At 45.2% G+C, this 15947-nt stretch overlaps 1 protein-coding gene across 2 annotated transcripts in view; it reads right to left on the bottom strand.

The window, feature by feature from the left end:
• Nucleotides 1–15947, bottom strand: part of rnf126 (ring finger protein 126) — a 93817-nt gene that overhangs the window by 24237 nt on the left and 53633 nt on the right. For both annotated transcript variants that reach the window (XM_080212760.1, XM_080212761.1), the window contains exons 4-5: nucleotides 9549–9799; nucleotides 9059–9127 (exon numbers count right to left, since the gene is read on the bottom strand). In XM_080212760.1, the coding sequence (XP_080068886.1) occupies nucleotides 9059–9127; nucleotides 9549–9799 (320 nt within the window). The remainder of the gene's footprint in view (nucleotides 1–9058; nucleotides 9128–9548; nucleotides 9800–15947) is intronic.

Below are 15947 nucleotides of genomic sequence, written 5' to 3'. Positions count from 1 at the left end.
AAGAGTCCTATGGGCCCGCACCCCAAGGTCCTTCTGCTCTTCAACACAGCTAAGACTCCTGCCCTTGATATTGTACTCCTGCATCCCATTGGATCTGCCAAAATGGACCACTACACATTTATCCGCGTTGAAGTCCATCTGCCACTTCTGATGTCCGAGGTAGGTTCTTTACTCAGAGTGGTTAGGGTGTGGAATAGACTGCCTGTGATAGTGGAGTCAGGCGCTTTAGGAACTTTGAAGCAGTTACTGGATAGGCACATGGAGCACACCAGAATGATAGGGAGTGGGATAACTTGATCTTGGGATTGGACATAGGTCAGCACAACATTGAGGGCTGAAGGGCCTGTACTGTGCTGTACTGTGTTCAGCACCATTTGTGACTCCTCAGATACTGAAGCACTTCATGTCTAAATGCAGCAAAACCTGGACATATATGGGCTTGGACTGACAAGCAGCAACCAACATTCATGCCACACAAGTTCCAGGCAATGACCATCTCCAGCAAGAGGGGATCTAAGCATTGTCTTTTAACATTCAATGAGATTACCAATGATGAGTTCCCCATTTTCAGCATCCTGAAGGTTACCATTGACTAGAAACTGATCTGGACTACCAACATAAATACTCTGGCTACTGGAGCAGAAGACCAAGAATATTGACACTCCAAAGCCTGTCCACCATCTACAAAGCACAACTGGGGAGTGCAATATGATACTATCCACTTGCCTGGATAAGTGCAGCTCCAACGATACCGAAGAACTCAACACCATCCAAGAAAAAGCAGCCCGCTTGATTGTTACCCCTTCCATAAACATTCAATCCCTAAACCACCAAACGTATAGCATCTATGTGCATTATGTACAAGATGCACTGAAGGAACTCACCAAGGTTGCTTAGACAGCACCTTGCAAACCCACAACCACTACCATCTACAAGGTCAAGAGCAGTAGGTACCTGGCAATACCACCAGCTGGAGGTTCCCCTCCAAGTTACTCACCATCATGACTTGAAAAGAGTGGATAGAGGATTGGTTGTCTAATAGGAAGCAGAGAGTTGGTATCAATGGGTGCTATTCTGGTTGGCAGTTGGTGACTAGTGGAGTGCCCCAGGGATCGGTGCCAGGGCCTCAACTGTTTACCATTTACATGGATGATCTGGAGGAGGGGGCTGAATGTAGGGTAGCAAAATTTGCTGATGACACGAAGATGAGTGGAAAATCAAATTGCGTGGAAGGTGCGGAAAGTCTGCAGAGAGATCTGGATAGGCTGAGCGAGTGGGCGAGGACCTGGCAGATGGAGTACAACGTTAGCAAGTGTGAGGCTATCCACTTTGGCAGAAATAATAGTAGGAGGGATTATTATTTAATAGGCAAAAAGCTGCAGCATGCTACAGTGCAGAGGGACCTGGGGGTCCTTGTGCACGAATCGCAAAAACCCAGTCTGCAGGTGCAGCAGGTGATCAAGGCGGCAAATGGGATGCTGGCCTTTATAGCGAAGGGGATACAATTTAAAAACAGGGAGGTCTTGCTGCAACTGTACAGGGTACTGGTGAGGCCGCAGCTGGAGTACTGTGTGCAGTTTTGGTCGCCACACTTGCGAAAGGATGTATTGGCCTTGGAGGGAGTGCAGAGAAGGTTCATTAGGCTGATACCGGAGATGAGGGGGTTAGCCTATGAAGAGAGACTAAATAGACTGGGTCTGTACTCGTTGGAGTTTAGAAGGATGAGGGGGGATCTTATAGAGACATACAAGATAATGAAGGGGATAGATAGGGTAGAGGTAGAGAGACTCTTCCCGCTTAGAAAGGATAGCAGGACTAGAGGGCATAGTCTCAAAATCAGTTAAATAGGACTGTAGTTAGGGCTTTAAACTAATTAGGGGAGGGGGGGGGGGGAAGGGTGCAAGGGTAGGTGACATTACGGGAAAGCAAAGGAGAGGGTGCAGGTAAGGGGGGAGGCCAAGGATGTCCCAATAATAAAAGGAGTAGGGGGCGTGAGTACGGTTGGTGGCATTCTGGCAAATAGGGTGCAGGTGAAGGCTGGGATGAAGGCACTTTATCTGAATGCACGAAGCATTCGGAATAAAGTGGATGAGCTAGTGGCGCAGATCAGCACAAATGGATATGATCTGGTGGCCATTACAGAGACGTGGCTGCAAGGTGACAGGGACTGGGAGCTGAATGTCTAGGGGTATCAAATGTTTAGGAAGGATAGGAAGGAGGAAAAAGGGGGGGGCGTAGCTCTGCTGATTAAGGATAGCATCAGGGTGGTAGTAAGGGATGATATAGGAACCAAAGAGCAGAACGTGGAATCGTTGTGGGTGGAGATTAGGAACAGCAAAGGGAGGAAGACGCTGGTGGGTGTCGTTTATAGGCCCCCAAATAATGATCTGGAGGTGGGGCGGGCTGTTACCGCACAAATAAATGTGGCGTGCAGGAATGGAACGGCGGTAATTATGGGGTATTTCAATCTACATATTGATTGGTCGACCCATGTTGGACGCGGTGGGCTTGAGGAGTTCTTGGAATGCTGCCGGGATAGTTTCCTTGAACAGTGTGTGGTGGAGCCGACGAGGGAGCGAGCTATCTTGGATCTGGTGTTATGTAATGAGGCGGGTAGAATTAGGGACCTTGTGGTGAAGGATCCTCTTGGGAAGAGTGATCATCGTATGGTGGAGTTTCTGATGCAGATGGAGCAGGAGAAAGTGGGTTCCTGGACATGTGTCCTTTGTTTGAACAGAGGGGAGTATGGTAGGATGAGAGAGGAATTGGTGAATGTTGACTGGGGGAGTGTGTTGGAAGGTAGGTCTGCTGAGGAACAGTGGAGGATCTTTAAGGCGATCTTTCTTGGTGCTCAGCAGAAATTTATTCCGATGGTTAAAAAGGATCGGAGGAGAGGTAATCAGCCGTGGATAACAAAGGAGGTGAAGGAAAGTGTTAAATTAAAAGTGGATGCGTTTAGAGTAGCTAAGAGTAGTGGGCGAGAAGAGGATTGGGAGAGGTTTAAATGTCAAAGAATGACAAAGAAATTGATAAAGAAGGGTAGGATAAACTACGAAGCTGGGCTAGCGCTTAATATAAAAAAGGATAGCAAGAGTTTTTATAAATACATAAAAAGGAAGAGGCTGGCTAGGGTGAATGTTGGACCCTTAGAGGATGAGAGGGGGGACTTAGTGGTAGGGGATGGGGAAATGGCTGAGGCCGTGAATAGCTTTTTTGTTTCGGTCTTCACGGACGAGGACGTGAATAATTTGCCGGGTGTTAGCGATGGAAAGATGGTAGGAGTGGAGGGCCTGAATGACATTATTGTTACTAGAGAGGCAGTGCTCGACAGACTGGAGGGACTGATTGTGGACAAGTCCCCAGGACCGGATGGAATGCATCCAAGGCTTCTGAAGGAAACGGCGGAGGTGATAGTGGATGCCTTGATGATTATTTTCCAAACATCGCTGGATTCCGGAGAAGTGCTGGAAGATTGGAAAACGGCTAATGTTACGCCATTGTTTAAGAAGGGTGGCAGGCAAAAGGCGGGGAATTATAGGCCGGTTAGTTTAACGTCTGTTGTAGGAAAAATGTTAGAATCCGTGATCAAGGAGAAAATAGTGAGGCATCTTGAGGAGAATTGTTTGGTAGAGCAGACGCAGCACGGTTTCGTTAAGGGGAAGTCGTGTCTGACGAATTTATTGGAGTTCTATGAGGATGTGTCTAGGGCAGTGGATAGAGGAGAGCCGGTGGATGTGGTCTTTCTTGATTTTCAGAAGGCGTTTGACAAGGTGCCTCACAAGAGGTTATTGCAGAAGGTCAGGGGGCATGGAGTTGCGGGTAGGGTGTTAGCGTGGATAGAGGATTGGCTGTCAAATAGGAGGCAGAGAGTGGGGGTCAATGGGTGCTATTCGGATTGGCGGTTGGTGACTTGTGGAGTGCCCCAGGGGTCGGTGCTGGGGCCTCAGCTATTCCATTTACATAGATGATCTGGAGGAGGGAACCAAGTGTATGGTGTCGAAACTTGCTGGTGACACCAAGATTGGTGGAACGGCAAATTGTGCGGCGGGTGTGGAGAGCCTGCAGAAGGATCTAGATAGGCTGGGCGAATGGGCCAGGAACTGGCAAACGGAATTTAATGTTGGCAAGTGTGAGGTGGTCCACTTGGGTAGGAATAATGGTAGGAAGGACTATTACTCACGTGGCGAAAAACTGCAGCAGGCGACGGTGCAGAGGGACCTCAGGGTCCTTGTACATGAGTCGCAAAAACCCAGCTTGCAGGTGCAGCAGGTGGTCAGGAAGGCGAATAGGATGCTGGCCTTCATAGCGAGGGGGATTGAATATAAAAGTAGGAGGTCTTGCTGCAGCTGTATAGGGCACTGGTGAGGCCGCAGCTGGAGTACTGTGTGCAGTTTTGGTCGCCGCACTTATGCAAGGATATTTTGGCCTTGGAGGGAGTGCAAAGGAGGTTTACTAGGCTGATTCCGGAGTTGAGGGGGTTGAACTATGAGGAGAGGCTGAATAAACTAGGCTTGTACTCGTTAGAGTTTAGAAGAATGAGGGGAGATCTCATTGAGACGTATAAGATGTTGAATGGGATGGATAGGATAGAGGTGGAGAGGCTCTTCCCGCTCAGAAAGGACAGCAGGACTAGAGGGCACAGCCTCAGTATAAAGGAGGGGCGGTTTAGAATGGAGTTGAGGAAGAACTTCTTCACTCAAAGGGTGGTGGATCTCTGGAATTCTCTGCCCGTTGAAGTGGTGGAGGCTGCCTCGCTCAATATTTTTAAGACGCGGGTTGATGGGTTTTTGATAGGCAAGGGGATTAAGGGTTATGGGGAGAGGGCGGGAATGTGGAACTGAGCCACGACAGATCAGCCATGATCTTATTGAATGGCAGGGTAGGCTCGAGGGGCTAGGTGGCCTACTCCTGCTCCTATTTCTTATCTTCTTATGTATTGCATTCCTTTACTGTCACTGGATCAAAATCCAGGAACTCCCTCTCTCACAGCACAATGGGTATCCCTTCACCTCAAAGATGAGGGTGGTTCAAGATGGCAGTTCATCACCATCTTCTGAAGGTTACCTGATGGACAAGATAAGCTGGCCTACTCTGCAATGCCCACATCCCATAAGTGATGGGAAAGAAATGCAACTGCAGATAGAACGAAACACCACAGCACAAACAGGCCCTTCGACCCACACGTTACGCCGATCATATCCATACCTAGCAGGCCATAGAACAATCTATAACTCTCAATGCCGTTAAATCCCATGTACTCATCCAGAAGCCTTTTAAAAGACCCCTGCGAGTTCACCTCTACCACCACCGATGGCAGACAATTCCACTCACTCACCACCCTGAGTGAAAAACTTACCCCAACATCTCCTCTGTACTTGCTCCCCAGCACCTTAAACCTGTGTCCTCTCTTAGTGACCATTTCAGCCCTGGGAAATAGCCTCCGAAAATCCACCCTATCTATTCCTCTCAACATTTTATAAACCTCTGTCAGGTCACCTCTCAACCTTCGTCTCTCCATGGAGAAGAGACCTAAGCTCCCTCAACCTATCTTCATAAGGCATGCCACCCAATCCAGGCAACATCCTTGTAAATCTCCTCTGCTCCCTTTCAATAGCTTCCACATCCCTCCTGTAGTGAGGCGACCAGAACTGCGTACAGTACTCCAAGTGGGGTCTGACAAGGGTCTTATAAAGTTGCAGCATTACCTCCCAACACCTAAACTCAATCCCTTGATTAATGAAGGCTCGCACACCATATGCCTTCTTGACCACATCCTCCAGCTGCGAGGCCAATTTAAGAGTCCTATGGACCCGGACCCTAAGGACCTCCTGCTCCTCAACACTGCTAAGACTCCCCCACCCTTGATATTATACTCCTTCATCCCATTAGACCTGCCAAAATGGGCCACTACACATTTATCCGCCCAGTCTTGCATCCTATCTATGTCACGCTGCAACTTCTGACACCTCTCCAGACTATCCACAACACCACCAACCTTCGTGTCATCGGCGAACTTACTAACCCATCCCTCCACTTTCTCATCCAGGTCATTTATGAAAACGACAAACAGCAAGGGTCCTAGAACAGATCCCTGGGGCACTCCACTGGTGACCGACCTCCATGCAGAAAAAGACACATCCACAACCATTCTCTGCCTTCTGCAGGCAAGCCAGTTCTGGATCCACAAGGCCAAAGCCCCTTCGATCCCATGTCCTCTCACCTTCAAGAAGTCTTGCATGGAAACGCCTTGCTTATCAAAGTCCATGTAAACCACATCCACCGCTCTTCCTTCGTCAATGTGTTCAGTCACATTTTCAAAGAACTCAACTAGGCCCGTAAGTCACGACCTGCCCTTGACAAAGCCGTGCTGACTATTTCTGATCATTCTAAACTGCTCTAAATGCTCATAAATCTTGTCCCTCAGAATCGTCTCCATCAACTTCCTGTATCAGAATACTGTATACTACTTCCTGTATCCGGATACAGGAAGTAGTCACAGGGAGGCCTAGGAAGTAGTTTTTTTTCACTTTTAAAAGTTACTCACCTCGGAGAATCGACCTCATTGTTCCTCTGGACCCCCATAAATTGGAAAGATGAGGAAGGTTTCTAGGTCACAGCAGTGTATTGGCAGGTGACAGGGTGGTTTGAAGTGTGTATAGTTTAATGCGAGGAGCATACACAATAAGGTGGACGAACTTGCAGCCTGGGTTGGTGCCTGGGACTTCAATGTTGTGGCCATTTCGGAGACATAGATAGAGCAGGGACAGGAATGGTTGTTGCAGGTTCCGGAGTTCAGATGTTTCAGTCAGAGCAGAGAAGGTGGTAGAAGAGGGGGAGGCGTGGCATTGTTAGTCAAGGACAGTATTTCGGTGGCAGAAAGGACGTTTGATGTGGGCCTGTCTATTGAGGTAATATGGGCTGAGATTAGAAACAGGAAAGGAAAGATCACACTGTTGGGAGATTTTTTTAAATAGGCCTCCAAAAAGTTCCAGGGATGTAGAGGAAAGGATTGCAAAGATGATCCTGGACAGATGCGAAAGTAACAGGATAGTTATGGGAGACTTTAACTTTTACAAATATCGATTGGAAAAGCTATAGTTCAAGCATGTTAGAGGAGTCAGTTTTTGTCCAATGTGTGCAGGAAGGTTTCATGACAGTATGTAGATAGGCCAACAAGAGGTGTGGCCACATTGGATTTGGTACTGGGTAATGAACCAGACCAGGTGTTAGACTTGGAGGTAAGTCAGCACTTTGGTGATAGTGACCACAATTTGGTTACGTTTACCTTAGTGATGGAAAGGGATAGGAATATACCGAAGGGGGAAAGGTAATTATGAGGCTATTAGGCGAGATTTAGGATACATAGGATGAAGTAGGAAATTGCAGGGGCTGGGAACATCTGAAATGTGGAGCTTATTCAAGGAGCAGCTACTGCGAGTCCTTGATAATTATGTACCTGTCAGGCAGGGAGGAAGTGGTCGAGCGAGGGAACCGTGGTGTACTAAGGAAGTTGAATCTCTGGTGAAGAGGAAGAAGGCGGCTTATGTAAAGATGAGACGTGAAGGCTCAGTTAGGGCACTGGAGAGTTATAAATTAGCCAGGAAGGAGCTAAAGAGAGAGTTAAGAAGAGCTAGAAGAGGACATGAGAAGACTTTGGCGGATAGGATCAAGGAAAATCCTAAAGCTGTCTACAGGTACGTCAAGAATAAAAGATTGGTTAGGGCAAGTTTAGGGCCAGTCAGAGACAGCAGTGGGAAGTTGTGCGTGGAGCCTGAAGAGATAGGAGAGGCACTGAATGAGTATTTTTCATCAGTATTCACGCAGGAAAAAGTCAGTGTAGTCGAGGAGAATACTGCGATACCAGGTAGTAGGCTAGATGGGATTGAGGTACATAAGGAGGTGGTGTTGGCAATTCTTGAGAGTATGAAAATAGATAAGTCCCCTGGGCCGGATGGGATTTACCCTAGGATTCTCTGGGAGGCTAGGGAGGAGATTGCAGAGCCTTTGGCATTGATCTTCATGTTGTCATTGGCTTCAGGTATAGTGCCGGGAGACTGGAGGATAGCAAATGTTGTCCCCTTGTTCAAGAAGGGGAGTAGAGACCATTCTGGGAATTATAGACCAGTGAACCTTACTTCTGTTGTGGGCAAAGTTTTGGAAAGAATTATAAGGGATAGGATTTATAATCATCTAGAGGGAAATAAATTGATTAGGGATAGTCAACACGGTTTTGTGAAGGGTAGGTCGTGCCTCACAAACCTTAGAGTTTTTTGAAAAGGGTGACCAAAGAGGTGGATAAGGGTAAGGCAGTTGGCGTGGCATATATGGATTTTAGCAAAGCGTTTGATAAGGTTCCCCACGGTAGGCTATTGCAGAAAATGCAGATGCATGGGATTGAGGGTGATTTAGCAGTTTGGATCAGGAATTGGCTAGCTGATAGAAGGCAGAGGGTGGTGGTTGATGGGAAATATTCAACCTGGAGTTCAGTTACAAGTGGTGTACCGCAAGGATATTTAGAGCTAGTTTAGTTTCATATTCTATCTTTCTTCATCGCTTTCTTAGTCATTCTTTGTTGTTTTTTAAATCTTTCCCAATCTTCTAATTCCCCACTATTTTTAGCCGCTCTGTACGCATCGGTTTTTAGTTTAATACTCTCCTTTATTTCCTTCGATAGCCACAGCCGGTTATCCCTTTTCTTACAGTCCTTCTTTACCATCGGAATATATTTCTGCTGAGTACCGAAAAAGACCTCCTTAAAAATCCTCCACTGTTCCTCAGCTGTCCTACCAACCAATCTGCACCCCAATCTACATTAGCCAATTCTGCCCTCATCTTATCATACTCCCCTCTGTTCAAACAGAGGACACAGGTTTGGGACCCTACTTTCTCATCCTCCATCTGCATCAGAAATTCAACCATACTATGATCACTCGTTCCAAAAGGCTCTCTCACAAGAAGATCCCTAATTCTACCTGCCTCATTACGATGGCTATGGAGTTTAATAACTATGCATTCAAACTACAATATAAACATTTTCAGCAACTTTAATGCAGCTTACCATGGGCCCAATCCCAGGTTTGGCACTGCTGTAGGTGCAATGATTCCATTAACCAATTGCTGAATAATTCTGTAACAAATGAAAGAAAAGTTTGAAAGTGTGAATATCATTTCAAACGACAAACGTGCAAGCATATTTTCCAACCATGAATAAATTAAAATATACAGCCATTGTTTTTATTATACAACATACACAAAAATATTTAAATTTAAATATATTTAAATTAACATCACAACCTAAAATGCAGTTGCAGTGTTTGAATTGCATGTGCTGTTGTGAAATCCTCACTCAACTCTCACCCACATTGCCCAGATTGCAAACATAGATGCCACCAATAATAACCTTCCTGAAACTAAATTAGACATGGTAGTAAAATAAACACCAAATAGCAGCTTTACTGTAAGCTACAGCTAAAGGCAAGTAAACATTTCTTACTAGAAGCAAGTTTCTTCTCCTGGTTGAATGCTGAAATTCCAGGAGGTACACCTACCCTTCGAGAGTCGGAACTCCTTCGTTTCGTGTTGTAGGACGCCGTGATGGGAACCGAGGTGCTCTGGGTTGTCTGGAACTATACCGTGGCCGGGACTGGTGTTCTCGTTCCCTTCTAGTTTCAGAGTCTCTGTTTTCTTCTGCACTCTGGTTGGCTCCAAAGGCGAAGGGATCAAAGGGGTCATCCAAAATGCCAAATGTAAACTGTCCATAGCTGCCTTGCGGTAAGGAAAGCAAGTGCTGGTCTAAACCCTGGAGTAAACAGAATTTTGAAGGAAGATTAGGAATAAATATTTCTGGCTCTTCCAAAAAAGTCTCAGTTTTCCCTTTGGCCCTCGCCAATAGACCTGTCAAAAATAAGTTATAGAATGCCTCCTCAGCTTCTGTAGAGATTTGGGTTTTCTCTGTTCTTTTTATGCCGGATAAGTGTCCACTTCCTGCTTCCACTATTTCTTATTTTACAAAATGCAAGTGATTACAGTATTCCTTTACCCAATTTCCAAATGAAAATCAGAAGACTGGCTGTTCATGGGGCAAGGCCTGGGTGGTTGATGCAGGGTTAAATTTCACAGTGCCATTTAAATTATAAAGTCAATGCATCAATAAGCACTCAAACCAGTCAGAATTACCTGGTTTGTATCCACCATTCAGATTATCATGGATTGTGTGCAGGGATCAAAGAACTAACACAGTTTCCTAACATTTACAAATCTGCCAGGAAATCCAAACTCCACAGGTGAAATCAAGTTTTCCAGACGGAATAGCATATCTTAAGATTGTTCGATAAAACTTTGTGAACCATACACTGCAAAAAATATATTCTTTAAAAAAAAGAGAGCTATTTAACTACTTATGGACTAATTCCAATTTTTAAGTACTTCCTTAGGTACAGCGCCTTTTGATATCGTTTGCTCCTCGGTTAATTTACCGATGACCAAGTAGGAACACAAGAATGAGCAGTAGGCAATTCAGCTCCGAGTCTGCTTCACCATTCAATCAGATCAAGGCTGATCCCTCCCTGGTTTCAAACCCACCTCCCTACCTGTCCCCATATCCCTTTAACTCTTTTTCATATAAATCAGAACATATCTATCTCCTTAATGAAACCGATGACTCAGATTCCACCAGGCTACGGAGCGGCAAATTCCACAAATTCACTACCCTCGGTGAGAAGTAGTTCCTCCTCACCTCAGGTTTAAATCTATCACCTCTCAGTCTATACCTGTGACCAGCCTCTTGTTCTATAATGCCCCACAAGGGGAACATTTAGTCTACATTTACTTCATCGAATACTTTCAATATTTTATATACCTCAAATCAGATCCCCTCTCAGCCTTCTAATCTCCAGCGAGTATAAGCCCAAACTGTTCAATCTCTCCTCAGACGTCAACCTTTTCATCCCCGGTATCAATATAGTTTTAGTCTGTACAAATTAGTATACTGTAAATATGTTTTCCATCTTTCAGAAAGGATACAGCTACGTGTTGGGAACTTCATGTGCCCTTCTGAAAAATTATGGAGTAGTTTTGGGAATAAATTGTCAATCCTGAGCACATTAGTCCTTAAAGTACAGAAGACGGGCATAGGTCAAAGATTTAGATCAAAGGAGACTTGAACTGGTTATGCATCTGTGCTTTTCCTGCAAGCAGAAGACAAAGCAGATCTGGGGAAATGCCAAACCATAACAGATAGCAAGCGTCATAAACATAAAATGCATTCCTGTTTAGATTTAGGTGCGAAGTTTAAATTTCATCAGTTCCTTCTCAGTCTTAAAAAGACGATTGCATCCTTACACCAAATATAGGTTAGCCTGGGATTAAGTTTTCATCTACATGTATTTTTAAAAACAATGTCCATCTCGTATTTAAAACTTTCTTCTGAATTAAACTTGACAAATTTTAGTATGACAGCAATCTTTAGCTCTGACCCCAACCTGGGAATAAATAGCGTTGCTGCAAGGGGACAACTTTTCACCATTTTCAGTAGAATTCTGGAGATATACAATACAAATTAAAAACAGAAAAAACTGAAGTGCTGGAAAACTCATCTTCTGACTAGGCACTTTACAGCCTTCTAAACTCAACATTAAGTCCTGCAACTTCAGACCATGAATGCTGTCTTCTATTTTGAATTTCCCCACCCCAACCCACACAAGTGTCTACCTCATTCACTTTTTTTTTGAGTGTGCTGATCTTTATTCTGCAATGAACATCTACTCTGGACCATTAATACTATAATTTCCACTGTCTTTGCCTTGTGTTCCATGACAAATTTGCCATTGAACTGCCCTTCCTCTAATTATACCTGATCTTTTTGTTAGTTCTACCTGCCCCTTTTTTCGAAAGCATTAAACTCATCACAACTCGAGGTGAGGCTATATTGGATTTGGTGCTGGGAAATGAGCCAGACCAGGTGTTAGACTTGGAAGTCGGTGAACATTTTGGTGATAGTGACCACAATTCGGTTACGTTCACCTTAGTGATGGAAAGGGATAGGCATGAACCTCGGGGCAGTAGTTATAGCTGGGGTAAGGGTAATTATGAGGCTATTAGGAGAGAATTAGGGAGTATAGGTTGGACTAGAGAACTACAGGGACTTGAAACATCTAAAATGTGGAGTTTATTCAAGGAGCAGCTACTGCGAATCCTTGATAAGTATGTCCCTGTCAGGCAAGGAGGAAATGGTCGAGCAAGGGAACCGTGGTGCACTAAAAAAGTTGATTCGCTGGTTAAAAGGAAAAAGGAGGCTTATGTCAGGATGAGGCTTGAGGGCTCAGGTACTGCACTGGAAAGCTATAGATTAGCCAGAAGGGAGTTAAAGAGTGAGTCAAGAAGGGCTAAAAGAGGACACGAGAAGACTTCGGCTGATAGGATTAAGGAGAATCCTAAGGCTTTCTTTAGATATGTTAAGAATAGAAGATTGGTTAAGGCAAGATTAGGGCCAGTCAGAGACAGCAGTGGGAAGTTGTGTGTGGAACCGGAAGAGACTGGAGAGGCACTGAACGAATATTTCTCTTCAGTATTCACGCAGGGAGATGTCAATGTAGTTGTGGAGAACACTGGGTTACAGGGTTGTAAACTGGATAGTATTACAGTAGACAAGGAGGATGTGCTAGATATTCTTGAGGGTTTGAAAATAGATAAGTCCCCTGGGCCGGACGGGATTTACCCTAGGATTCTCTGGGAGGCAAGAGAGGCGATTGCAGAGCCTCTGGCTCTGATCTTCAGGTCGTCGTTGGTCACAGGTATAGTGTCAGAAGACTGGAGGATAGCGAATGTTGTCCCATTGTTTAAGAAGGAGAATAGAGACTTCCCTGGGAATTATAGACCGGTGAGTCTTACTTCTGTTGTGGGCAAAGTATTAGAAAAAAATTATTAGGGATAGGATTTATAGTTATTTAGAGAGTAATGAATTAAATGGAGATAGTCAGCACGGTTTTGTGAAGGGTAGGTCATGCCTTACTAACATTGAGTTTTTTGAAAAAGTGACCAAAGAGGTAGATGGGGGTAAGGCAGTTGACGTGGTATATATGGACTTTAGTAAGGCGTTTGATAAGGTTCACCATGGAAGGCTTCTGCAGAAAATGCAGATGTATGGGATTGAGGGTGATTTAGTTAATTGGATCAGGAATTGGCTAGCTGATAGAAGATAGAGGGTGGTGGTTGATGGGAAGTATTCGTCATGGAGTTCGGTTACAAGTGGTGTGCCTCAGGGATCTGTTTTGGGGCCACTGCTGTTTGTAATTTTTATAAATGAGGGTAAAGAAGGATGGATTAGTAAATTTGCTGATGACACCAAAGTCGGAGGAGTGGTAGGTAGCGAAGAGGGGTGTCATAGTTTACAGAGAGACTTGGACAAGTTGCAGAGCTGGGCCGAGAGGTGGCGGATGGAGTTTAATGCGGAAAAGTGAGGTAATTCACTCTGGCAGGAATAACAGATGTGTAGAGTATAGGACTAACGGTAGGACTCTGAATAGTGTTGACGAACAGAGGGATCTAGGTGTATACGTGCATAGATCTCTGAAAGTTGGAGATCAAGTTGATAGGGTTGTTAGGAAGGCATACGGTGTCTTGGCGTTTATTGGTAGGGGGATTGAATTTAGGAGCCACAACGTCATGTTGCAACTGTACAAGACTCTGGTGCGGCTGCACTTGGAGTATTGTGTACAGTTCTGGTCCCCACATTATAGGAAGGATGTGGAGGCATTGGAGAGGGTGCAGAGGAGGTTTACCAGGATGTTGCCTGGTATGGAGGGAAGGTCCTATGAGGAGAGACTGAGGGATTTGGGGTTGTTTTCGTTGGAAAGAAGGCGGCTAAAGAGGAGACCTTATTGAAACATACAAGATGATTAGAGGTATAGATAGGGTGGACAGTGATAGCCTTTTTCCTCGGATGGAGAAAGCTAGCACGAGGGGACATAGCTTTAAATTAAGGGGTGGTAGTTATAGGACGGATGTCAGAGGTAGGTTCTTTACCCAGAGGGTGGTGGGGGAATGGAATGCCCTGCCTGCTGCAGTTGTAGATACACCTAGTTTGGGGGCGTTTAAGAGGTCCATGGATAGGTTTATGGATGGAAAGGGATTGGTTTAGGTTAGAGGGTCATTGCTTTTCTCTTAATTTGTCAGCGCAACATCGTGGGCCGAAGGGCCTGTTCTGCACTGTAATGTTCTATGTCCTATTCCTACTTCTCCTTGGTTCCAAAAAAGTCATATTGCATTCAAAATATTAACTCGATTTTCTCTCTCTACAGATGCTGCCAGACATGCTGGGTTTTTCCAGTTCTTATTATTTCAGATTTCCAGCATAGGAATTAGGAACAAGAGTTGGCAATTTTATCCCTCGAACCCACTTCATCATTCTATATTACCATAGCTGATCTGCATCTCATCCTAATTCCACTTCCCTGCTTTTTCCCCGTAGCCCTTTATGCCACATCTGAAGCACCTTGCTTTTATCTTAGTGCACATTGCAAAACTCCTCTTCTTTGCAAACCATTGTGCTTGTCTGCTTTATTTTTAATCTCATCCAAGAGTTAAAATTTACAAATCTTAAAAAAAAAAGTCAAGAAGCTTTAAGGAGATGGGCTGTCAGTGAATGTATTGCTGTCCTTATCAGATGGTCACATTTGGTGTACTTCGAGCAGAGATCATTACAGAGCAATCGAAAACAGAGAACCAGAGACTGACAAGTACGCTTACCACACCCCTGATTCAAATAGCTGACTCAAAACAGATCAGGTATCAAACTTAGACATTCTTCTTTGCTGCACTATACATTTACCACAATATAGTGACATTTGAACTTTGAAATTACATATTCAAATATATTCAGCCTGATTCATATATTCAAAATATATGGACCGGATGGAATGCATCCGAGGGTTCTGAAAGAAATGGCAGAGGTGATAGTGGATGCCTTGGTGGTTATTTTCCAGATGTCGCTGGATTCCGGGGAAGTGCCGGAAGATTGGAAAACGGCTAATGTTACGCCATTGTTTAAGAAGGGTGGCAGGCAAAAGGCAGGGAATTATAGGCCGGTTAGTTTAACGTCTGTCGTAGGTAAAATGTTAGAATCCGTCATCAAGGAGGAAATAGCGAGGCATCTTGAGGGGAATTGCTTGATAGAGCAGATGCAGCACGGTTTCGTTAAAGGGAAGTCGTGTCTGACAAATTTACTGGAGTTCTATGAGGATGTGTCTAGGGCGGTGGATAGAGGAGAGCCGGTGGATGTGGTCTTTCTGGATTTTCAGAAGGCGTTTGACAAGGTACCTCACAAGAGGTTACTGCAGAAGGTCAGGGGACATGGAGTTGGGGGTAGGGTGTTAGCGGGGATAGAGGATTGGTTGTCAAATAGGAGGCAGAGAGTGGGGGGTCAACGGGTGCTATTCGGATTGGCGGATGGTGACTAGTGGAGTGCCCCAGGGGTCGGTGCTGGGGCCTCAGCTATTTACCATTTATATAGATGATCTCGGAGGGAACCGAGTGTATGGTGTCGAAATTTGCTGATGACATCAAGATTGGTGGAACGGCAAATTGTGCGGAGGGTGTGGAGAGTCTACAGAAGGATCTAGATAGGCTGGGCGAATGGGCCAGGAAATGGCAAATGGAATTTAATGTCGGCAAGTGCGAGGTGGTCCACTTTGGTAGGAATAATGGTAGGAAGGATTATTACTTAAGTGGAGAAAAACTGCGGCAGGCGACGGTGCAGAGGGACCTCGGGGTCCTTGTGTATGAGTCGCAAAAATCCAGCTTGCAGGTGCAGCAGGTGGTCAGGAAGGCGAATGGGATGCTGGCCTTCATAGCGAGGGGGATTGAATATAAAAGTAGGGAGGTCTTGCTGCAGCTGTATAGGGCATTGGTGAGGCCGCAGCTGGAGTACTGTGTGCAGTTTTGGGCGCCGT

Source organism: Carcharhinus amblyrhynchos, chromosome 26 (assembly GCF_965287045.1).
Source record: "Carcharhinus amblyrhynchos chromosome 26, sCarAmb.v2.hapA, whole genome shotgun sequence".
NCBI lineage: Eukaryota > Metazoa > Chordata > Chondrichthyes > Carcharhiniformes > Carcharhinidae > Carcharhinus > Carcharhinus amblyrhynchos.
Note: the sequence above shows the minus strand (reverse complement) of the source record. Positions and strands in the feature narration are given on the sequence as shown.